Raw genomic sequence first — 25,956 nt, forward strand, 5'->3', positions numbered from 1 at the left:
TATGTATGTATGTATTTATTTATTTTACGGAACCAGGGATTGAACTCAGGCCCTTGCGCTTGCCAGGGAAGCGCTTATCCCACTAAGCCATCTCCCTGGCCCCTAAGAACTTGGTTTTTCTTTTTTTTTTTTTTTTTTTTCAGAACCTGGGATTGAACTCAGGTCCCTGAGCTAGCCAGGGAAGCGCTTATTCCACTGAACCATCTCCCCAGCCCCAGCACTTTAAAAATAACTGTTGCCTCTCCCAACTCAGAATAAAGCTAACTAAAATTCTGTTCATCAAAAGCTGTAGATTTTACAATATAATCTAGATTTCTTTATAGGAAATATGAAATTAAGACACTTAAACTATTTTGACCTAAACTTAAAAGATGCAATTTAAACACAATCATTTTGCTATGGCAATTTGGTATATGTACCTGACCCTTTACCACTTCCTGAAGACTATGCCATGTGTAAAGGACTATGCCATGCTTAAGGACAGTTCATATAAAGCTAAGGATAAGGGTGGTGATATAATTCAGCTGTAAAAGGCTTGCCTAGCACATGTGTTCCATTCCCAGCACTACAAACAAAACAATACAATCCTAAACACACAAAAGAAAACAAAAGGATGAAGACAGTGAAATATATGTGGAGAGTATAATATAAAGTGGTTATATAAGTATGACCACTTTCTATCTGATGCCAATGGAGATACAAAGATGAACTACTGATATGAACTTTAAATCACAATCAAGTAAAAGAACATAAAGAAATGAATTTTCTACTGAATTTGAAGTCATAGTCCTAAACACGTTTTGGTTTTCACAGGTGTCGGCTGGTGGGAAAAGCAAGATGGGAACAAAAAGATGGTAAACCAGCATCAGAATTATCAAGGAGGCATTTCAAGAGGTTATTTCATATTACAACATATTCTTAACTTGAACTAAGTAACCGTCAACACTTCTATCTGATATGACAGGATGACTCAATAGCCAACAATCTTAGAAACCTAGTTCTATATTCAAACACAGAACGAAAGAAAAGTTTCTTTCCTATATAGTAAATATATTAAGGCATCTATTTCCTCCTTCTGTAGACTGAAGACTATCTTTACTCCTTTTAGTTTTTAACCACTCCTCACAAAAAGTTTATTAACTCTTACTGAGAGACTGAGCAATGTTAAAACACAGAAGACATATGTGGTTCTAGTTTTGAAGGCCATGTTAGAATTACTAGTTTTCCAATTATTATAGAAGGTTAATAACAGTGCTTTTTACACCAAATGGCACTAAGTGACCTGATTAAGAAAGTATCCTCAGAGACCCAATTCTCCTTTGTTACTGAGGCAAATTTCCTATAGAAAATAGTTTTAGAGAAATTTTCTACTATTTTGTTTTTAAAGAAAGTTGCCACTGTTTTTATTTCTGTCACCTGAAAGTTACTCATGTTACTGCATTATCTATAAACGTTTTTGGCAAGAGTAATGGAGTAAAATTTTCCTTTAGGATTTTTTTCTACTGAGTTACTAACAGGTAACTTAAATACTTATTAGAAACTAAGACTCCTTATAGTGTATGGCACAGATTCCTGCTGCCCTCCTCCCCTCCATATTCCCATACCACTGTGGCTCATCTTTCATGCCCCCCACCCCCCAAGAAATACTTTCTGTTCTTTGGGGAAAAGAGAAAAGCTTTAAGTTTGGAGGAGTCAGGGAAGACCTGCCTGGAGTTGGAGACTTCATCACATCAAATAATCTACATGCAGCATCCTCATGTACGTGATGCCAGTGGAGGAGGGCAATGGCAGACACTGAGGAAGGCAGCCTGAATCCAGATCTGAGGATAAGAGAAAAGGATGTTCCAGGGAACAGAACTCTACCTCAAGGAAAGACCAAATGAAAGGGTGTCCTACACATCTAGCAACACTGAACCAACTATATAGGTTTGAGTAGTCTATAACTGAGATACATCTTTGGAAAATATGTAGGTAGGGCTTCTGGGAATTAAGAGTGTGTTCCAGAAACAACCAAACACCAAATACTCGATCCAAAAACTAACTAGAGTTGAGGAGAGAGAAGTAAAGAAAGAAGAGATGGTCCTTTATAGTAGGTAGGCTCTACATTCTACAGGGAATAAATAGTCCATCCTGTTGTCATTTAATCAAGGAAGAGGAATTATGCCAATTAAAATAGGATTTTTCCTCTAATATCTTTCAGGAGAAAACAGTGACTGAATTATTTCGAAGCACAAATGGACATGTAAACCAATACCACAAGAGCACACACAAAACATATCTCTTCTTAACCAGTCATCAATTGTTGTGTGCTCTCAGTAACCTCAAGGGCTCTCGGAAGAGACAACAGTGAATACCCACAGTGAAAATTTAAGCACCAAAAAAAGCAGAATATGTTCAACCTTAGTCCCAATGGTTTCTGATGCATTCACATTGAACAATGAACTCGTCATAAACTCACATGGGTAGAGGGCTATCTAAAAAATGTGTTAAATGTTATGATTATAGGCATCTTATGTTTTAAAAAATGCAAAACCACATAAACAGACATACCTTTTTACAGGAGCTGAATGTGCCATCAGACAGAAGGGGCCTTCGACGCCTCTCGGGCATAAAGGGTGAGCCAAAGCGAATGTAGTGTTTGGGAGTGGTGCAAATTAACGGGGAATGAATAAGACCCGGTAACATGTTCAGGGTTGTTGCCAGTACAGTTGGGTCTGTGGTGATACGCAAAGGGCACTCAACAGGGCACTCTTGCTTCTCTGCTTTGTCATTCAACCATTCTGTAACTAGATACTAGAGTTTAAAAAAAAAAAAAAATCCGTCAGTGCTGCATATAAAAAAGCTACAGGCAGCAGTGCAATTCACAAAGACAAACCACATCTAGAAACTAGGGCAGATGTAGCAACTGCAGTGAGGATGAACTGGGCATTCAGAATGTAAGGATGTCTTCCTGCATTCTGTCCATGCCCTTCCTAAGAGATGAGTAATTTTAGCTAACAGTGACTTTATGCTCTGCCTAAAAATAAAAGAACAAAAGGTAATAGAATGGCTTCATCTTTCCACATAAAGGTATTTTTTTCTAGACCTTTCAAACTATTAACACTAAGATTAATTTTTCCTGAAGATTATAGGTTGCCTCATTTCACTAAAATAGTTCCTTGCCAGACTAAGCCTATGAAGATGTATTTGTCACTTACCTTTTTGGTTTTGGGGTACTTTGATGCAGTACGATTGACATGGGATCCAGGAACTGATAACACAGCTGGGTCAGATCCTGTTAACTGTCTGTTTTCTCCTAAACTGTCTATACTTCCAGCTTCAGTAGGAGTTGCTGAGTTGTTATTTCCCCCCTCTTCTAAGGCAGCTTGTGACAGCTCTGCCTGTTGCGCACTGGCCTGCTTTTGACGCTTTAGTCTTTGGGCTGAACTGGTCCTGTACCGAGAAATTCGACTCTTCGGTCGAGGCCTAGAAGGTTTTGCTGAAGGTGCTTTAGGGGCTGGTTTTTCTGCAGCAACATCCTGTAACAATATTAGGGTCAAATGCTGATGAGAAACTTCACTATCAGAAAAACTCCCTCCAGTTTCCTATTTACCATATTTTGGGGGCAGAGGGGAGGAAGAGACACCTATTCTCAAAAATGTGTATTGGTAAAACAAAAAACAAAAAACTTTGAATCACTCAAATAAATGTAATCCTTAAATACAAACATACATTTAAATAGCAGCTAGAGGTTCAGCTTATTTCTAATAAGCATCGATATAAAATAATGCTAAAATCAGCAAAAGGCAGTGACCTAATTATAGGGTTATTAATAGGGAAGAGAACTCTCCCTTTTCTATCTTTCCCAGATACTGAGGCTTTAACATTTCACTCATGGTTAGGGTAGGAAAGGCTAAGAAAGGTTTATCTTGACAATGCAATGAAAAGTCGGGGGCTTACTTGGCCATACAGAAGATCGTGAGAAACCAAACAATGTTTATTTGTGTGCATGTGTATGTGTGGTAGGGACTGATCTTAAGTCCTTGCACATGTTAAGTTCTCTCTTCACACCTGGCCAGAAATCAGTGTTTTCTTTGTTCTGGAAGATAGGATCTTGCGATCTTCCCAAGGGTTGACATTAAACTCTCAAGCCAAAAAAAAAAAAAAAAAAACAACAACAACAAACCCTCTCAAACCTCAATAGTATTATAGCTGTGGGTTCCTAAAAGATATTTTGTTTAACTTGTGATGGGATTGAACCTATGGCCTTGTGTATGTTATGTAAGTATTTTATCACTGACCTACATCCTTCCCCCTCCCAAATATTTTTAGGAACTTGCTACCAACAGTTTCTGGCAGAAACGTTATCAAATTCTATTCTAGCCTGAAAGTAGTCATTTAAACTGACTTCTCTTTGAATCCCAGGAGTCAGCTAATTGAGAAGTTAAATTGCTTTATTTATTGTGATATGGAACAAAGTCGACAGTATTAATTTTAATTATTCCAAAAAATAAGATAAACAGAATCTTTTCTTCTCTCACCCCTGCTTGGGAAGACCTCCGAGTGTTCACACCACTATTCTGTGGGGTGCTTGGGACGGAACTGTTTGATCCAGTGTTGCCAACGTCAGATTCAGGGGATTCAGTTTTTGCTTCTTCTCCAACAGGAGTTTCTGAGGTGGTAGTAACTTCTATGTCAGAGATGCTCTGCTCCAAGGGCTGATCCCGCCGTTTCTTTCTTTTCTCTAAGTTTTCAAAAGTGTGAATGATGGCTTCAACCTTCCTATCTTCTCGGTTCTAGAAAGAAACAGCGTTAGCAGAGAACCTCAGCAGGCCACAGCAGACATACACTTTATAAATAAATTGATTAAAACTCTTTGAACTATTAGTAAGATGATTCAAATATCTTTGAGAATGTAAGATAAAAATTAAAATACTGATTTAAAATATAGGGAAAAATTATTTTTAAAAAAAAGAAAGTAAGACTAAGTCTATACTTTTTTTTTGATACCAGAAACTGAACTCAGGATATTGCACTTGCTAGCAAGGGAGGCACTGTGCCACTGAGCTATATCCCTGGCCCTACCTGTTTTACTTTTTTTTTTTTTTTCCCTCTTTCTTCTCTTCATTTATGCATTTGGTACAGGGTCTCACTATGCAGAATGGACTCATGGTGAGTCTCCTGTTTATACCCTCCCCAGCTCTGGGATTACAGGCATGTGTCACTACACTAGGACTCTGCTGCCTGCTCAGCGTGCCCCAGGGGTGGCGCTGGGGATTGAACCCTGATCCCTGAATATTTTACTTAAAGGTCAAGTATTCTCACATTTTAAAATGTGAAATAAAAATAGCCCAAAAATCCAATTTTCTCTGTTCTGGAGTTCAAAACCAATCAAGGGGACCAGGTATGGCAATGCAAGCCTGTAATCCCAGCACTTGGGAGGGCAAGTCAGGAGGATCACTGAGGGTTCAAGGCCAGCATGGGTTACATACACAGTGAACTCAAGGCCAACCTGAGCTACACAGTGAGACCCTGTGTCAAAGACAAAAAAATGAAACAAAAAACCAATGGGGGGAATTGTCCTTGAACTTTCCATGAGGAAAAATAATTTTACTTATTTATTTTTTTTTGCCGAACTGGGGATTGAACTCAGACCCTTGCACTTGCCAGGGAAGAGCTTATTCTACTGAGCCATCTCCCTGGCCCTAATAAATATTATTTCTGGCATAAAAGTGAATTATTTTAATCTACATGATTGAAAGTTTAATAATAATAAAAAACCCCACAACCACATATGCGCATATGTGCATACATGCACGGGCATGCACTCCCCCAAAAGAATTCCTAAGCCAGAGCAAAATAGCATACTTTGGTTCTGAACACCTAGTTTTTAGAAAATCAGTAACTCACTGAATGCGTAGAGAAAGAAGTGAAAATTATTATGAATTTGACCTGACAGAAAAAGGCCATATTAAATCTTCAGGGGAAATAAATGAAGTGACAGGAATACAGGAAGATTCTCTCCTGTTAGGGGTAACAAAAATCAGAAAGAGCAAAAGGATGTCAGATGTTACCTACCCTCCTGCTATGAGCTGGGTTCTCCACGTCTTCTGCAACCTCTTCTTTTTCTTCTGGTTTTTCTTCTGGATTGTCTACTTCCTGTAAGATAGAAGGAATTATAAAGTTGTATTCTTAAACTGGGTTAGAATATGTTTTAACTTTTCTTCTGGTATGCAAAAAAAGCTTTAGAAACAATTTCTAGTGCTTTACACTCAGGTGAGACCACAGGTCAAACACAGGTAACTCCCAAGCACTACACTGAAATCTGGAAAATAGTTCAAAGGATGTTTTCTCTTCTTCTGTGGGCATGAAGATCAATTTCTAGGGCCTTGTGCATGCCACACAAGCAAACCTACCACACAGCACTACTGAAAGAATGCTCTTAACTTTGTAAAATTAATGAATGCACACACCTATGTTGATATACAGAGCATTAAGCATTATTATAGGATCCCAAACAACAGGTGACAATGTAGAATCTACTAGTAGTGGGAAACCTATGGCACATATGCTACATTGGTTTATTTGTATAACAACTCTCTAAAAGGTTTGCCATCACTGTACTAGAGGATTAATAACTATATCATTATTAATTATTTCACTAGGGGAAGATTACCTCATGATCACTGGATACGTTTACTTTTTCTGGAACTTCTTGTGGTTGCTGGTCACTATTTTCCTCTGAAGCCTCATTCTGCTGCTCCATCTCTAGTTCTTTCCTCCGTGCTTTTCTACGTCTAGTCTCTGCCCCAATGGTGGGTAGGCTTGGAGGAGGTGGAAGTGGCAGTTCTGCAGCGCTAGGATTTCTTTTCTGTATGGGGCAATTCCGGTTTCCCTTGTGACACGCACAGTCCACTTTATAATTACTGCTCCAAAGAAATAACCAAAAAAACCTATCTCAGTAAAAGCATATTATCTATTCATTCTTTCAAAATATCAGCATAGAAATTTCTCCTTGTGCTATCTTTGTCCAGATTTCTTTCTTTTTTTTTTTTGGTACCAGGTACCAAACTCAGGTCTTACCCTTGCCAAGCAGGCACTTATGCTGCTGAGCTATCTCTCTGGTCCCTTTCTGTGTTATCTTTGAATAAATGAAACAAATCAGAGTCTCTGAAAATAATTTTAATAGTCTGTGTTCTTCTGTATATCCCAAATTCTAGTTCTGCATATAATCAGTAGAAAGGAAAATTAAATTTTCCCAATTGCTTTTATGCTATACAGAGGACACTGAATCTGAGGCAGTATCTGATGTGACCACACTCATCGTGGGCCCACACTTTACCCTGTTCTCACTTTTATTCAATTCCCTACCTATCAATACTCTTTTCTTTTCACACCTGAGTATGACTTTACCACATAACCTGTTTTACACAAAATACTCAAAGGGGCAAGCATTTACTTAATCATAGATACCTGTTCTTCTTTTTTTTGTATTTTAGGGAAGGGTCTATAAGGTGTTCAGGGTCTCACTACTAGATCGGACTCAGTGATATGCCTGTTTACAGCCTCCCAAGAGCTAGGATTACAGGTGCATGTCACCACGCCCAGTCTCAATTGCCCAGCGCACCTGGGGGACAGAGCTGGCAGAGAAAGCTGGGTTATCAAACCCCTGGCCCCTGCGCCTGTTTGCAGGAGCTTTAATCTGAGACAGATACCTATTTTAAGTAGATGGGATTAATCACTAAAAAGCCTCCACCCTGTGCATTAATAAGGTTTTTTTTTAAAGTTTTTATTTCTTTATGTATTTAGTATAGTATCTACAGGGTCTCACTGCATAAATCAGACTCAAAGTGATCCTCCTGTTTTCATCCTCCCTTGCACTGGGATTACAGGTGCGCACCACCACGCCCAGTCTCAATCCTATCTCAGCACGCCATGGGGCTGGCACTGCAAGACAGGGATCAAACCCCAGCTGCTGTGCTCTGTCTAAGCAGATGCTTTAGTCCACTGAGCTATCTGGTTGGTCCTCATTAATAAGATATAAATGACAGCTACTTGGGAAATTGAGGCAGGAGGTGCTCAAATTGAAGGATAACATGGTCAACATTAGCAAAATACCTTCTCAAAAGCAAGAAAAAAACCCACCAAATACTGATTATAAAAATTACAAATGACAAAATTATAAATCAATGCTTTTGTGAATTTTTATAATTATCATTATGTAAGGCTACTTCAGCTTCCAGGAATGTCTCATACATAAAGAGTTATACAATAATCCATGCCTGTAATTCCAGTTTCCTGGGAGTCTGAAGCAGAAGGATCACTAACTCAAGACTAGCCTAGACAACTTTGCAAGATTCCATCTCAATATAAAATAATTAAAGACAACTGATGATGCACTGGGTTCAACACATACACATCACCAATGCATATGACCGCCACTACCACCAAAACCCCTCAAATACCTAAACAAACAAATAAAGAAACCCAACCAAACCCCACAAACAAAGTCTATAAACCACCATCTGTGTTGAAATTCCAGAACCGTATCCTATAATACCTGTGACTAAATCTATAGAAAACAAAAAAATCAGAAAACACCAAATTTGGGTTTTTTTCACCATTTTCAGGCAAAACACATGATTCATGAAAAGATTAAATAAGCAACAAAAGCAGATTCTAACAGTTTAAAGCAGATTGAACAGTTTAATATTTAAAACAAGCTCATTCATGTTAGGAGGTCTTACCAGTTACTGTACTCATAATCAAATGCAATGGTGACCTCAGCATCCTTGGTGATGGCAGACACAGCATAGATACACAGATGAATCATCCCATCTGCAATCATGTGTCGCACCTGTGTGAACAAGGTACATGATCATCAGATTTGTCAAAATGGTGATAAATTCTCCATAAGAAAGGGGGGAACCCCCCCCAAAGACTTCTACCCAAATCATCTCTCCCCACTTAGTGACAGCAGCCTTCTGTTTAACTTGATCATTATATCCCAAATTGTTACACACTAAGCTCCTCAATACTTAGGACACTTCAAGAGAAAATTGTGAGAGGCAAGAAATCAGGGTAAATAACTGTTGTTCACCTCAAAAGTATTTCTAGCTCCACCAGAGAATTAAAATTCTTTAACCTACAAGGCCCTATGGATTTTCTTGTACCAAGCAGTGAATTCTGAAAATGTCTCTTTACAATATTGTTTCCTAAAACCAAACACTTAGATTGAAACCAATGACATCTATCACACGATCATTTCTTTAATGTAACTTTATTGACCTCTTATACAATTTAAGCTCTTTCTTTTAGAAAATACTAACATACTCTCTCCCATGTCTGCATTCTTTAAAGAAAGTCCACTCCTTGCTCCTATTAGTATAAAAAAAGCTCCATTACTTTTTATGCCCCAGCTGTTGTAACGAAAGATCACAACTGATAGCTACAGACCTTTATCTGCGTGAAGTTTTCACACTGCTTCTTCAGTACACTTGTCCTTTGGTGGTTCCACTCAAATGGAAGTTGCTACAGATATCTTACCTCTGCATTTGGTGTACATGATCTCCTGATGAACCGAGCATCATTACCGAAAGTACGAGCATCCACACACATCTCTACACCATTGAATTTTGAGTAGAAGAGCACAAAGGGATATGGTCTAGGGATATAATTGAAATTTCTGTAATTCTCAACACAAATAAAAAGGCCACCCCATGATTCTAAATATGAAGCATATGCTGACAGAAGTAGCAAGAGTCCTCTACAATGCCTAAACATGGAAAACACCACATGCTTGTCTGTTTTTGATTAAAGCACAAGCACAAAGCAAGGAATACTGACCTTGGAAAGGAGTTACTACCACTTTATACATTAAACAATTTACAGATTTGTACTCATCTACAAATAGCACCCTATTGGCCAGGTTGATTTTTATAGCAATATTGGTCAGACAGAATGATGTTAAACCCTTATTGCTCAATGAATGACATTCTTACTTTTTGAAGAAATGTCCATTGACTTCAAACTGCTGTCGTAACATGACTTTCCCACGATACTCTATGATAAGAGTGTCCAATGCCAGATCTCTTGCAGCCCTCAGTATTTTTCGGTGCTTTTGAACTCGAGTGACTCTTCCCAGCTGTAACTGAATAAAACCAGAATATGATCACCAAATAGTAGACATTTGGAGTATGTCACAAGTGACAAAAAGCTTCCAGTATTTTCAGGGTTTATTTATTTATGTGTGTGTGTGTGTGTGTGTGTGGCCAGCTCAGCCCACCAGGGGGTGGGGCTGGCTGGCATGTGGTGCTGGGGGATTGAACTGCGGTCCCTGTGCTTTGCTAAGCTTGTTCTAAGTAGGTGCTTTAGACCACTGAGCCATCTCTCCAGTCCTTCAGGGTTTATTTTTGCACGTTATGTGGCTCAATAATCAGAAAATTTTAATTTGAGTATAACCTCAATTTTTCTAGGAAACATGTTATCTAGTGAACCTGCCACCTGCAAAAGGCAAGATCAAAAGAACAGGATTAAGATTTTAGTGGTTCTACCATTTAACAGAGTATAAAAATGACATTAGATTTCTATTAGTCTTTCATAACTCCTAGGCAGTATAAAATTTTCCATCTCAATCCCCCCCCCCTTTTTTATTTTGGTGGTACTGGGGATTGAACTCAGGACCCTGCGCTTGCCAGGCAGGTGCTTATTCTACTAAGCTATTTCCCCAGCCCAATTCCTTTATTTTTGATTAATACAGTTTAAAAATACATATCTACATAATTTAGTTCATATAAACTTATTTGAGCTTAAGATGATAAATAGCTGGATAATTTGCCATTCTAAGGCCTCCTTCATTCGGTAGAAACAGAAATTCCAATTTACGTACCCTTCCTGTATTCTATAAACACTCCCAATTTAACCTCTTTAAGCCATTTCATCCTTACCTGCATTTGTGAACCAATGACTGTATTATTACAGGCCAATTCAGTCTTATTAATAGTGTCTAAAACAGCAGGCTTTCCCACAAATTCCTTGCTAGAATGGAGATGTTGTTCAAGGGCATTCTGTACATCTGCACTGTACTGATTAGTGAAAGCTTCTTCATACTGATCAGTCCATAGTCTTATCCGATTTTCCCAGCCCTCGGTTGTATTCTCATCTAAATTCTGTGCTTCAGAGGGAGAATTCTGTAGAGAACAAAAGTCAGATAGGTTAGTCAAGTCCATGAATGAAAATACAGAGGACAGAGGGGCTGGGGAGAAGGCTGAATTTCCAAAGAAAATTTGTTTTCACTGTGGCATGAAAGAATAATGGACTGGGAGTCAGAAGATTTGGCTTTTATCATAGATTTATTACTACTGAGCTGTGAAGCCTTCGACAATCTCTACAAAGCAATGATGTTCAGTTTCTCTGTTTATAAAAGTAAGAAAATAATCTAGGTCATAGTTCCATCCTATTACTTATTTTATGACCATTTTAAAGTCACAAACAAAATTTCTATCAGAAGAATGACATCAGTTCATAAAATCTTCATAGAAAGGAATGCTACAGACAATTTGAGTCATCACATTGCTTCAATGTCCAACATTTATTAAAGTCAGCTGTGTGAATGTGTTAGGAACAAACTAGTTTGTTTTACTGCTGTCCAGGAAAATAATGTTATTTTTTGGTCACTTATTGTCATTAACATTCATTCTAAATGTACATGTGATCCCAGTCACTGAATCAATCATACTCTTACCCACAGAAAAAGGAACCATTTTGAAGTACTTTTTAAAAAAGAAAATTGATATAATTAAATTCTAAATAATATGAAGGAGATAAGAAGAGAGGAGTGGGGAGAGGTTAACAGAAAATGTCTGAGAACTAGGTACTCTAGTGCTACAGTCCTCCAGGAAAAGCATTGCTATCTATGTTGATAGTACTTAAATAACTATATCTCAGCAACAGCAGTTTCCAACCACTCTATAGCTTGAGCTATGGAGACATTAAATTCTGACACATTCTCCTCCAATGGCATTTAAGGCCTGAGGGACCACCAGAAAAACAAACATTGGTAGTGATGATTAAAAGGAAAAGACTCTGTAGGAAGCAATGCTAATAAAAATCCATGTCCACTTCTAAAAGAAGGCCTAACAAAATTAAATACACTTTCCAAGAATGGCAAAGAGAACACTGATGTCTATGCTAACAACTGCTTCCTTTAGCCATTTTTGCACCATTGCTATTGATTGTTCTCTATCATCCTTTCCCCAAGGAACAGGAAAAATAAAAAAATCCAAGTTAGCATCACACTTTAATGACTTTTCACTAGTCTGAAAGACTGAATAATAAAGGGAGACCAAAAAATACTTAAAACCAACACATGACAATCATAAGTACTAGCTGTTCGACACTGTCAATAGCAGTTGAGCAAAAGGATAATGCAAAACATGAGATCTAAGTATGCTTATAAAACTGGAATTAAGAGTGTACAAACAGTATTCCCAGCTTCTGATCTAATATCAACTGTGAAAATTACAAATTGTTAAATTTTTTTGTATTTTGGAAATCTATGTCACAGAATCAGCAATTTTTCTCATCCATCCTGCCTTCCTTTCTTTCTGCTTTATAGTAGAGACAGGATCTCATTATGTAGCTGAAATTACAGGTGTGCACCACCACTTCCGGCTTATTATTTACTAATCTGTTTATTTTGCAGTCCCATCATCCTTCAGGAGGTGGAAACTCCACCTCAGTGGGTTAAGAGCAGAGTTTCTCAACTGGGGCTAATTTGCTCTCAGGAGATACCAGGTAGTACTGAAGGCGTTCTGATCATCAAAACTGTGTGTGGTGCACTAGTGGGTAGCAGCGAGGGATATGGCTAACTAGCTTCAAATACAAAAGACAATCCCCCAAACAACACAGAATTAGTTGGTCAAAAATGTCAATAGTTTATTTAGAGAAAAGGTTTAGAGTTAAGTCTCTAGTAATAAAGCTCTAGGCTTTCAGATGAAAACTCCAAAGGATTGAATCTTCTATCCTTACAGTTTATGGCTGCATCTTGGGTGAAGTTTTAGAATTATAAAACAATAATCAACTAACATGGTGTGTGTACTAAACATGTCTGTGGGCAGAAAACCTTCAGAAGCTGTAGTAAATCCAGCTGATAGCTTTAAAAAGTTTTTTGTGTGTGTATTTTAGAGAAGGGTGTACAGGGTGTTCAAGGTTTCACTACTAGATTGGACTCGTAGTGATTCACCTGTCTACAGCCTCCCAAGAGCTGGGATTACAGGCACGCACCACCACTCCTAGTCTCTTAAAAAAGGTTTTGAATCTCTAGGGTAAGTTACAATAACTGACTAATGAAACTGAAAGTATCTTCTCGCCTCGGATCAAGGTTGTTTGCTCCTAAAACTCTGAGGAGCCCTTCCTAAGGAAGTGGAATGGGGTGGGAGTAGGTTGTGTTCCAGAACATAGCCCTGGCCTCTGAAGCTCTACCTGTGAGGTCCTATGTCTTCTCCCATCTAGATAAGAGGCCTTTAAACTTTAGATAAAGCATCAATTGTAATTTTTGATAATGAGTTATATTGGTGTACCACATTAAATATAAAGTAACCCCAATAAAAGTTTCCCCCTCCTAAGACTTTATGATATATAACTGTCAAAAGGAAGGATCTATCTTTTCTACCATGTATAAAGTTAGGGATACGGAAACTTAACGAACTTAATTCTAACTAAGTCTTTAAAGCCATAGTTATGATTTGGAAAGTCCTCTTTTGTACATATATAAGGTAAAATAAGATACTACAGAATATAATCAAAGCTTTTCGCAAACTTTTTATTGAGTATATAAAAGTATTTTTAAAACATTACACATAATTTTCTCTATTCTCCAACCTCTGTTACAAAAAGCATGCCTTACAAACTCTTGGTAACTTAAGAAACACACATGCATCATGTAAGTGTTTTCTACCAAATAAGAATTCCAAGAAAAGAACCTGAAAGGAAACCATTCCCAACAACATTAAGTCCAATCAGTAATACACCTTTCCTGCTACTGAGTTGTTCCTGTTGATTAAAGCTCACACGGTGCTGTGGTAGGTGCACAAGAGATTCTGCATCATTACCAGAAAGCCCTCACTCCTGAGGTGGAGCCCAATTAGACTGACAAAACACCAGCAGTCTCAGTTTGTTTGGCAAAATGTCATGTGCCCAACCAGAAAAGCAGCTAAAGAAAAACCAACAAACACAGGGTGATTATAGAAAGGAAAAATGTTTCAGAAAATGTCTAAAAACTCTACTTTGAAAAAAGCTGTATGAAAACGGAATGGCAACAATTACAAAGTAATAAAAGAACAGATTCCAAGATTCCCAAACTATCAGTGTCAGGAAAGAAGCTGACCAAAAATGCAAGATCACAGTGAAGTAAAACACAGCATCAGGGAAGATCACCCCTTACCTTCATCCGCAAGGACTTCCGGGATCCCTCTCGAAATGCCTATCCCAAAGAGGAAAACAAGTAGAACAAAACAAAACTTGGTACCAAGAATGACAGTTATACCTGAGACTAAAACTAAGGGATGAACTTGAGTTCTATTCTGTCCCCTTTTCTCTACATGACAAATACAAGGAATTCCCCAACCTATTGTAAAGAATAGGGATAGCTCAAGCCCAGTGAGCTCTGAGACTCATTCTAATACTTCCCATCATAGAAGTAGGTAACAGGGATGAGCATGTGCCACTGAAATCCTATGTGCATCCTGACACTGAGAAAAAAGTAAATAAAAAACTTATGTTACAGATTTATTAGTTTTGAGATTAAGAAGGAAACAAAGACCAATCCCCTTAACAAGGGGTGGGCAAGTCACCTAGGAGCAACAAAGTTGCTATGATGGGGAAGAAAGATCACAAAACAGAAGAGGTTTCTCCAGGAGACTTTTTAGTTGAGAATACAGGCAAGTGACCATGATACTAAGGAAGTTTAGATCATTCAAGAGATGTTTCCTGGATATTTTCCTTGGGGGGTGGGGGTGTGCAACAAGGAAAAGCAACCCAATGACATGAGGTGGGTGTGTGATAGGAAAAGTGTTTCAGATTGCTTTTAGTCTCCAGGTGGGGAGACACTGTGAAGTGAGTGGAAGCCTAGACTCAGGCTGCAACACATGCAGGCTTGTGCCAGGAAGGGCTGGAATTTCATACCTGGGATGGGGGTTGGAGTAGAAGAAACTTTGAGCTAGTTGTGATGGAATGGTGTGGCAGAAGAGAGGTTGGTCTATATGTATGTAACACAGATTAGCTTATTTTTTAAGTAGAGCAAAAAATGGTCTTTTAAACATCTGGTTCAAATTTCTTGAAAGAATTCTGGTGCTCTCTTGCTCCAAAATTCAAGCTATTTCAGACATATTTCTATGTAAGACCTTTTAACCCTCCATACCTTGATCTTCTTTGGCTTTGGTGCTGCGCGACCCTTTTCTGGACTCTTTTTTCGCTTTTTGGGTTTGGTTCTTCTAACAGTTAAGGTGATACTTGTAGGTGTGTGCTGTGTTGCTGTATACAACACAGTGGAAGGAGAAAGCTCCTCATCCCAGCTTTCTGTTGCACTGCTATCCCCACCTGAGAAAAGGTGATTTTGTAGGTCAAGCATCAGTCTCAGAAGTTTACCAACAGTTTTTCCGTTAAATGTGCCCCATACCCAATAAGTTACTGCCTTCCACTATCAACTCTATCATCTTTAAAGAAATACAGCCACTTTTTTTTTTAATGAAAACAAGATCTTGTTCTATCACCAGCATTAATTAAACTATTCTACACTGTACCGTTTTCTCTCCTTATATTTAGCCCTGTAGCTTCAATGTCACTCTTTCTCTAACAAGTTGAGACTGAATTAAAAAAGGAATTTCTTTTGGTAGTTCCCAGGAATACTTTGCTACAGAACTAAAATGCTGTTTCCATATACATCCAATTTGCAATGATAGATCTATAGTGATATTAAGAGGATGCCTATCCCTTTCCATGAAAAGAGCAGGGGACCATGGTAACTTGTAAGAGGGACTACTTTGAGAAAAGCTGAGTCACAAAATATTTATATGTCAAAATGTGGGGTACATGCATCTTGTGCTCACCTGATATGTTGTCCTGCTTCCGCCGATGAAGTCTAATAACCTTCCCCCTGCTCATTCCCCTAAAGAGGAAAATAAACTTAAAGTAGTCCTTCCAACAGCATGCAGCACATCATAGCACACATGGGAGAAGTATCTCTGCATATTCTACCCCCTCCCTCCCACCTACCAAATGTTTCCAGGACATTAAATTTCATATCAAATTCAATAGCTTTAACATCAATCTCTCATTCCTTGTTGTCAGCAATTCTCACCTAGTGCAGAGAATTCGAGCCAAGGAGCATTAAGGAATCATCTACATTAACAAACACAAGAAAGAATACTTTGAGCTTTTCCCTACTAGTAAGAAACCCTACTCCCAGCAACCCAGGCTTGGATTTCATGGAACAGGATCTTACCTGCACTTGTCACAGTTGAGAAGGAAGCCATCCTGAGAAAGACCACAAGGACACCAGGTAGGAACAGTCTCTCCTTCAGAGTTCGGGCTGTCTCCACAGCGTTCCTCTACGGGCGACGGCAGGCCATTCAGGTCAGAACGAGGGATGATCGTCTGGACAGGGGGAGAAGCAGGAGGTGTCGGAGGAGGAGGGGCTCCGTAATTATGATCCTGAAAATAAGATTTTTTAAATCAACAGTGTCCAAACACTGGCCCCTCTCTCCCCTAAAGTATGGTACATATGGAAAGAAAGAAGAAAGTAGTACCCTTTGTTTTTTGGCTTCAACCAGGAAAGTGATAAAACAAAATGCCAAGGTCAACTGGGACATAAAAACAAGAACAATGATGCAGGGCTAGACGTCCGCTGGAGGCAGGGAAGTGCAAAAGGGGCAACTTCGTCATGCTGCATATAAACATTTCAAGAAAGTCACAATGTATAAGAATGGATTATACTCCAGGAAGTTCACTGCTCTGGAAAGAGATGAATGCATACTCACAGCATAAGGCAGTCCTCGACACCCATGCCTCTGAGTGGTCCCATAATTATGAGTGGAATACACGCTCTTCTCATTAACTGCTGGACTAGCCTCCACAGATTCAGGGCTGCACAAAGGCGAAAAGCAATGCATGATAGCATAACACCTAACCTTTCCTTCAACTAGCAGTTTACTTCCCATTCTAACCCCAACTCTTTCTACAACCACCAGCCACTAGAATAAGAGAAGAAACTCAGTGAAATAATCTGATTAACATAACTAAACCTATAAATAACAGGAGAAGTGTTACTGAATGTGAATTTGTGTGTAACATGAAGCCAGTACAGGCAGATGTCTCAAGGCAGGCACCTGGCATACAAGGTGTCCCTAATGACAAACACAAACGTACCAGCTGAGCGGGGAGTTTCCCCTAGAGAAGCCACTCTGGGCTGGTTTAGACTCAGAACTATTCTTCTTAATTGGATCTCTTAATACTTCCATGAAACCTCACATGACATTTGCAGTGAGTGAGATGATGAAAGTGCCTTCTGCACTGCCCCAGGGACCAGGCCCTCTTCCATTCACTACCAAGACAGGATACCCTGAAGAAAGTACAGGTAAAAACAATGGCATCTTATATTTATCACACCTCTCATCTTGACCAACCCCCAAACACCTTTCGCATGTTAAGAATAATAACTTCTCATTCACCAATGACATGCAAGCATATTGAAGAAACAAGTATTTAATAGCTGCATGGTTATAATCATAGGACCTCAAAATAGTAACAGCAGTAAGAGCTATCATTGTGAATTGTCTATTATTTGCTTTATATATATCCATTCATTTAATTCTGCAAGCACTGAACTTGGTAAACAGTACCTCATTACAACGAAGGGGGAGGCTGAGGTGGTGAGATTTTATGACTTCCCCAAGGTCACACACTCAGAGCCAGAATTCAAACCATGTCTGACTTGAAAACCTATGTACCATTTGCACTATATGCTTTATTTGGAAAACAGGATAACATCCTACCTTTAAAGAAAAATTTTCAAGACCTTTTTAAAGCAGGTTTAGTGAGAGGCTTGGTTTAGGAGGATCTTTTTGTATCCTCAATGAATGGAAAATAAATGATTCGAACACAATTTATTATTTTAAAAGATTTATAAATGTATTCTTATTTAGAAATTTAATGTAAGCCTTTATAATAAAACGCATAGTGGCCAGGAATAAAATACAAATTTCTGGAGAAAAGAACCTCAATTTTAAATAGCACTTTGTTAGGTTTTAGGGAATTTTGAAAAATAATTAAGGAATGTAATTGTAGAACTTGACAGAACTGAAGATGAATTACCTGTAATTTATATCAATTAGAATAGATACACAAATTAGAAACTCCAAAGACTAGTATAACTCAAACTTAAGAGGTCAGTGGGCTTGGTATATAAGGAATCAAATAATGCATACAGTTTGCTTAAAATAAATAAGACATCTTTCCTGCTTTAAGATACCCAAATTTTCAGCAGGAAAAAAATATGCAATTCAATGTGGTTCATCAGTTGAAGTGAGGGATAAAAGAAAATTCTAAGATGTATATCCAACTCACCCAGTTTTATGCTCCAAAACTGTGAGAAGGGATCTTATTAATAACAGCAAAGGTAATTTCTAGGTGAAGAAGAACTTTAGACACAGGAAAGTATTTTCTGTTAGTGAAGTGCATGCATTTTATTACTTGACAGTGTCTATAAGATGGGAACTGGAAAGGGGATTACATCAAGAATGCAGGTCAGTATTCTTGAAAAAAAGATGATCTAGATATGGCTCACTGGGAGGCAATCAGCTCTGAGTATCAGGAAACAGGTGGGGTAGACAAGCATTAATAAAATGAAGACATAATTTAGTTTCTATGATGGACAGTTAAAAGAAAGTAATGAATTTATAATTAATCTAGTAGGCACATTATTATATAAACAAATATTCTGAAGAGTTATACATATTTTATACCGGAGATTTTGTCCCATTAAACATGGAGTGAAACATGACAGCTGTTTATTAGAAATGGATTTTTTTGAAGGGGCGGGAAAAAGAAAAGCTGCATGAAGTAAGATGGCCATGGAGATGGAGCTATGTTGATTATATCTTACCCATCTCCAAACTGGGTAAATATGAACATATGCACTTCATGTGCAAGTCTAGGGAATAAAAATAAAATGGATATTGTGGAGGTTAACAGGCCATCCATTGCACAATATTTTCTAGTTAAGCATAGCATTTTTTAATATACTGCTATGCAATTTAAATTTGTGGAAGTAACTGCAATTTTCATACTGGTTACAGCTCAAATACATAATTAGGTATTGACAGGTAACTATAAGATTTCTTTGACTATTCCTTTACATACATTATCAGTTCTTAGGAATATTTTAAAATGTGGATTACAATTTTGAGTATTAGGATTACATCTTTTTGTTAGCTAATCAATTTAGGCAAATGTAATTATAGTCTTTTTTTCTATAATCCAATTTGTATGACAGCTGGGTGTATATATACAGAAAGTAGGTTCAACAGATATACTTCATCAGTTGTGTTCAAGGTACCATATGCAACCTGCCACTAAACTATTAAATGCTCAGAAATGACTGGAATTCTGTTAGGGAAGTGCTGGAAATTCAGAAAAATCTTCTTTTATTACAAGTTTTCTAATAAGTATATAAAAATGCATATTGTAGTCATCAAATTTCAGTATCATGAGGTGAGGTCTAGTTCTTTTATTTGGTTGAGTATGTTGCCCTTAATACCAGGTTTAATCCTAGAGAACCTGTAACAGTGGAATAGGTATGATGAAGAACTGACAAACACTGTTAATAAAAAATTTAAGAGAACAGTACATGAGCTTATTATTGACATCCTCTCCCTTTGTAGAACTACTAATTTAGTAACAGTGAATTTTGTTCTGACCATATTAGAAATCTCTGTAGAGGTCATGGATGAAAATGTTCAGGAAACTCTAGAATATGACACCATGCTCAAATTTGTAGACCAGTGTACTTTAATTTCTGAAATCACTCCTGGACTCCCCAGCAACATTTATGGGCAGTCACTGCTGTAGTATCAGGACAATACCAGCTGCATTAAAAACTGCTTTGGGTCTTTTTTATATCTACTAACTCTAAACTTCCTGGCTTTAAACTGCTCAAATTTCTCTTAAATGTGAATGCTGTCTGCATATTACACTATTAATATAGCATAGCAACTTGCTACCTGACTTGTATATAAAAAAAAATCTATAAACATTATACAATTTTCTACTAATACAGGAAATATTTTAAGTATCACTTTGGGAAAACGGTTTAAATTCGTAAGTCTCAGCTAACGGCATAACTACATTGCTTCAGCATGCAAAAAAATTAAAAGACACGAAGAATAAAAAACTTTAGAAGCACAAAACGCCCTACCCCCACCCCCACCCTCCTTCCTTTTTATGTGGGGTTAAACTTGAAAATTGTTTTCAATTCTAGACTACCCCAGAATATTACATATTACATCTTGGGGGTAGCTTTATTTTAAGTCTTCTTCTTTTAAGAAGTTCAGTAAGCAGACAAGGCTTTATGAAGAAATATACATGCTCTTTAATATAAGAGTAATATCCTCAGTTTTAAGGAAGAAAACCACTACTAATGAGGGATACCATCCAACCCAGAACTCTGGTATAGTTGCTTTGCTTGGCTGAAGGGGAAAGACTCCCCAGGGACTATGAAAATGGCAAGAGAAACAGGGGAATTAGAGCAACACCCACCTCACTCAAGAAGTGGCTGTGGGATCAAGAGTCTGAACTGGACCTGAACATATTCAAAACACCAGGATTTCTCCAGCCCAGACCCTAATCCCTGGTACTGCCTGGAATAGACTTGGCTTCTGGGGGTGTGCTGCCCCCTAGGCCCCTTGGGTCTCTTTCGCTGGACTTTCACATCCTGGTGTAGTGCCACTTCGTCTTGAAAGGTAGGGGGCTTCCACTTCCTTTCTGTAAGCAAGGAAGATTGGGTACAAGGGAGGTAAAAGGACAAGAGGGGAATCTGTGAGCAGGGGGAATCTTGGACAACTTAAAAGAGAAGGGATACAAAAGGCTAAGAATTTTTAAACTGTGAATAATATATAAAGTAGTATAATGAAGGCCTACCTTCATTGTCATTTGGCATTTAAATTCTTCAAGAATTGAGTCTATTTTAGGGATTAGGCTTTTCGACAAACTCTGAATTTCTAAAGCTGCTCTTAGCTGAAAAAAAAGTTTGGTACCACTGATTTTGAAGGTCCTCTTTCTAGGCAATGAATATATTAAAAAAAAAAAAAAAAAAACAGGTGATACCGCTTTCCATTTTTCTACCCCAAATATAAGAAGGTCTAATCAACATGCCATATAAAGTTTGAGCCCCTTTAAAGTTCAACAATGGGAAATACATAGGAAGAGGCCTTCAAGAAAAATCAGTTGGAAAGAACACCTTATCTCTGCCATTAATCATTACTTTTATAGAAGCAGGCAATGACACCCACTTTATTTTAGTCTTTCCCACCCATCACAACAAAAGAAAATGTAATCACTACTTTGAAACTCTGTATTATTTACCCAAAATCCCTTCTTAAAAGTTTTTTTCTTCCCGTTTTAATTCCTTTTCCCCCCAACTTCTATGGGAGAAAAGGTCAAGGACTAATGTCATTTACAAGAGGGACAGGCTTTGGGGAAGAAAATATATCTTCTTAGCTACCCAGAAGAAAACTGCCTTCACACAAACTGACAGTGTGCCTCCTATCTAGGAAGTAGCACTTACTCTGATCCAGCAGCCATATCTGAGTAAGATGTATCTGGTGTGGTGACTCCCAGAGGGATTGCAATGCTCATGACGTCCAACACAGCAAAGAGTGGAAATCACGGGGTCCAATTAATGGAGAATGACCACTCTGAGAGTGGGGGTGAGCCGCACAGCCTCAGCCAACATGTTATGGACATGAGGAATCCTGCCACAGAAAAGGAAAATATCTACTTACCAAATAATTTTCTACATGTATCCTAAATGGTACTAAAATTTCTTCACTGCTTTCCAATATTTACTATAGTTATTAGTGTTCCACAAAGTAGCTGAAAGTTAAGCTTTTTAAATTTTTTTCAAGCAAATGGAAATTGTCTACTTCAGTAGGCATATTACCCCTTCTCTACAACTGCCCATTAGATGAAATCTTCTGGCAGCCTAGGATCTACTAAACATGTCTGAAGACTATTTGATACTTCCTACTTTAAATAAACTAAGAATGTCAAGTTATTAGTTAAAACTTTCTGTCTAGGTTGTAAATAAATGTACAGCTTATATTTGAGTAGACACTCCTGTTTTTACTACTTTTGTTATAGAGTCCTTTCTTCATACAGAGCCCTTTCTTCACTACTATCATTTTCTTCTAACTGCAATTTGGGGAAAATGTACTTAACTGAACTTCTAAAGTAATATACACTGCTAGACATGAACAGAAATGTAAACCATGGAAAAGTCTATGTAAGTGTGGGTGCAAAAGGTATTTGGGAAATGTTTGTATCTTATGTTCATGTATCATTAACATAAAATTGCTCTAAAAATGTGGGCATATCCATGTCTGTATAAAAGACAACAATAATAAACTACAATGAATCTAATTTCAAGACAAAGATTAGAGAACTTTGTATAACAAGCAGCGATGACTTTTTAACTGTGATGAGTGCAGTTTGGGAAAACAAAGATTCCTGAATTACTGAAGAGTAAAAAGGAAAAGTAGATTAAGAGGTTTGGAGATATGTTACAAGGGAGAATAGGTATAGTTTTATGATTTCACATTAGTGGTTTTATATTCATATAAAAAATAAAAGGATGGGACCGGGGAGATGGCTCCGCGGAATAAGTGGTTCCCTGGTAAGTGCAAGGGCTTCAGTTCAATCCCTGTTTCTGCAAAAATAAATAAAATAAAATAAAAGGATGAAACAAGTAGGAAAGTTGATGCTAACTAATATGAAATATTCAAGTTAATAAAGATCTTTGGAAAAAAGCTATGAAGAGTCATGACTGAAATACTGATTCATGATAAACATAATAGAAAAATACCCCAAATTCCCAAATGGAATGAAAAGTGTAGGATATTGAGTCAATCTAGTGACCAATGCTGATTTAAACAGTAGCTCATTTGAGATAAGTTTGAATCCTATTTTGATATATAGGAAGCAGGTTCATTAGCATAAGACTAATTGTAAATCAGTTTAATTGTGAAAAAACTAATTAATGGTACATTAGGAAATGATTTTTTTTGTATTTAGAACAGGGTCTACAGGGTCTCCCTGTATAGATCAGACTTGTAGTGATCCTCCTGTTTTCAGCTTCCCAAGTGCTGGGATTACAGGTGTGGGCCACCATGCCCAGTCTTCGAAAACAGTTTTAAAGAACATATAAACAAAGCATGGAGCTGGGAAGAAAGCTTAGTGGTCCAAGTGCCTGCCTTGCAAGCACAAGTTCCAGGGTTTGATTCCCGGTACCACATGCCATGCTGGCCCCTGAAACTGGTCATGGTAGCACATGCCTGTAATCCCAGTGCTGGGGAGGCTGAGACAGGAGGATCACTACGAGTCTGAGCTGCATAGTAAGATCTTGTACCAAAGAAATAAAAGATTAAAAAAATATTTTTTAAAGAATACTTATCAAACAAACTCAAAAGGGTGTAGTTCATTATTAATACCTCCTTGACCAGTAAAGAAAATCTGAATCATGTTATATTTTACACTTGATCTTAGCCAAAAGGCCAAAAAGTGATGAATCATGTTATACTTTCAGGAGAAAAGTCATTCAATGCTACTAAAACCCTATGTATGTTACAGCCATTACTATTCTATGCCTGTTAAAAAAATTATAAATCTAAGCTACATGTTAACTTTTTTTGACAGTAATTTTTAAGACACACTAAAAGAAAAGGAAAGAAATTATTACTTCAGCTAGTATTTCCAGTATTAATGAATAAATGAGCTTTATATTCACCAAGAAATCTCTGGCTTTTGTATGTATTATCTATTGCTGTTTTCAATGGCCAGAACTTTTGTCTGACATATACAAAGGGCTCAAGAAATATTTGCTGAGGGAATTGTGATCATCATTACAGCAAAATGATTTTAGCATTCATTAGAATGCAAATTTTAAAAACAAAACAACTTCGGTCAGTTACCTTTATATAGACCACTGAATATGAAGTCCCCCCAAATTATCTGCCAGTATAGCTCTGAAGACCTAGAGAAAGTTAAAACAACAATTATCATCAGGAAAAATAACACTGATGAATATACAGAGTAGACATCTATAATACATTAATGATAATGTTTCACTTTGATATACTGCACTGCCTTGTTTATCATCCTATGACATTCAATTCTAAAATTTCTGTCATCTAATCTACATATCCTGTTTTCCTTGTTCAACCAGAAGCTAAATAAAGGGTGGGGAAGGAAATTTATTTAAGAAATAGTAAACATATATTATGTCATTGGTGAATGTCTTTCCTTCCAATTAGAATTCCCTCTCTTTACCAAGGGCCCTTTCATCACATCCCCAAATGTCTTTTCTTTAATCAAACATCAAATTTACTCTTCAGCTAGATAAGGAGCTACAAACACATTTTCAATTACAAGTTCATACTACTTTTTCCCCTCATCCAATCTGATCTATCCTACAGAAAGGAACAAAACAAAAAAAAAGGGTCAGTTCTATTGTGGTCAACTCCATAATAGAAGCATGCTGAAAAATGAGGCTCTAATTAATTTTGTACTTTCCAGAAAGGAAATTAGTTTCTGGAAGAAAATGATCAGTACTCCTTAATTTTTCAGGAATGTTTTCTCCTAAAAGTCAAATTTAAAATTAGCCAGAATGAATTGACAACTGAAATGTTATAGTAATGTATCATAAACATGAATAAAGCAATTCAAGACACTTCAGAGAGCTCCAGACTCTGGAGAGCTTTATCAATTTCCAATATTTAAAAAATTAGAAAATAAGCCATTCTTTAGAGAAAAATTTTGAAAAGCATATCCAGAAATACAAAAACAAAACGCATGAAGCTAACAGCAAAAAGCAGCAATACAGTAAAACAAGCAAAAGTAAACTTCTGTAAATAGCAAGTAAGAAGAGGACAGGAAAAGAGAAATATTGTAGAGAGAAAATGAATGCACTAGAACTTCAATTTTTTTATCCGTTAATAATCCCTCAGAGTCCACAGGAACACTATTAAGTTCTTGGATTCATAAACAGAAGCATCCTGTATTCTAGGACTAAGTACTCTTTTGAGTAGTCACCACTGACATTCAGTTTCTAGCAAAAAGGATGTTAAATAGAACATGCCAGCAATGGATTATAATTACCCTGTCTTTTTAACTGAGTTCAGAAATAGCCAGTATTCTGTGTACTATCATTCTAACAGTGTCTTGTCTATATGATCTGCTGACAGCCCAAGACCCATACTTTCTTGGCTCACTCTCAGAGTAGACAAACAAAAGGTGTTTTAAGACCAATTCAGAGATCTCAGATGAAATTGCATCAGACAGGTGAGCCGGAAGCAGCTGGGAGAGAAGAATCCAATAAACAGCCACCCCAGTGAAAGAGATTCAGAACAAGTCTGCTTCAGTAATCTAGTGAAGAGGACTGGCAGGAAGAGGAGTGCCGCTTCAGAAAGAGAACAGGCCTCATATGCTTCAGACAGTCTTTGTGCTGAGGCTGTGGACCTTGGCCATTCTCCCAGAAATGATGCAATCCTGATGCACAAGATCTGCTGCCAGAGAAACAACTGTTGCTTGCTGCCTACGAAGACAGCTCAGCCAAAGAGCTATCTCTTGATCAATTTTCCCCCATAACTCATCAGAGTGCCAAATCCCTTCCTCAATTTCAGTCTCTGACAAAACATAACGGGATATATA

At 37.6% G+C, this 25,956-nt stretch overlaps 1 protein-coding gene across 18 annotated transcripts in view; it reads right to left on the minus strand.

The window, feature by feature from the left end:
- Setd5 (SET domain containing 5) overlaps window positions 1-25,956 on the minus strand; it is a 77,089-nt gene that overhangs the window by 25,414 nt on the left and 25,719 nt on the right. For 2 of the 18 annotated variants that reach the window (XM_023705540.1, XM_023705549.1), the window contains exons 2-19: window positions 24,219-24,280; window positions 21,818-22,004; window positions 20,791-21,015; window positions 17,404-17,596; window positions 17,016-17,121; window positions 16,481-16,689; window positions 16,086-16,144; window positions 15,398-15,576; window positions 14,423-14,461; window positions 10,926-11,168; window positions 9,981-10,129; window positions 9,526-9,643; window positions 8,727-8,836; window positions 6,656-6,905; window positions 6,058-6,138; window positions 4,521-4,775; window positions 3,198-3,518; window positions 2,551-2,793 (exon numbers count right to left, since the gene is read on the minus strand). In XM_023705540.1, the coding sequence (XP_023561308.1) occupies window positions 2,551-2,793; window positions 3,198-3,518; window positions 4,521-4,775; window positions 6,058-6,138; window positions 6,656-6,905; window positions 8,727-8,836; window positions 9,526-9,643; window positions 9,981-10,129; window positions 10,926-11,168; window positions 14,423-14,461; window positions 15,398-15,576; window positions 16,086-16,144; window positions 16,481-16,689; window positions 17,016-17,121; window positions 17,404-17,495 (2,454 nt within the window). In that variant the 5' untranslated portion in view covers window positions 17,496-17,596; window positions 20,791-21,015; window positions 21,818-22,004; window positions 24,219-24,280. The other 16 variants (XM_023705545.1, XM_023705566.1, XM_023705553.1 and 13 more) reach the window with 15 other exon arrangements.

The sequence above is a fragment of the Octodon degus genome, unplaced genomic scaffold (genome assembly GCF_000260255.1).
Source record: "Octodon degus isolate 3935 unplaced genomic scaffold, OctDeg1.0 scaffold00008, whole genome shotgun sequence".
Lineage (NCBI taxonomy): Eukaryota > Metazoa > Chordata > Mammalia > Rodentia > Octodontidae > Octodon > Octodon degus.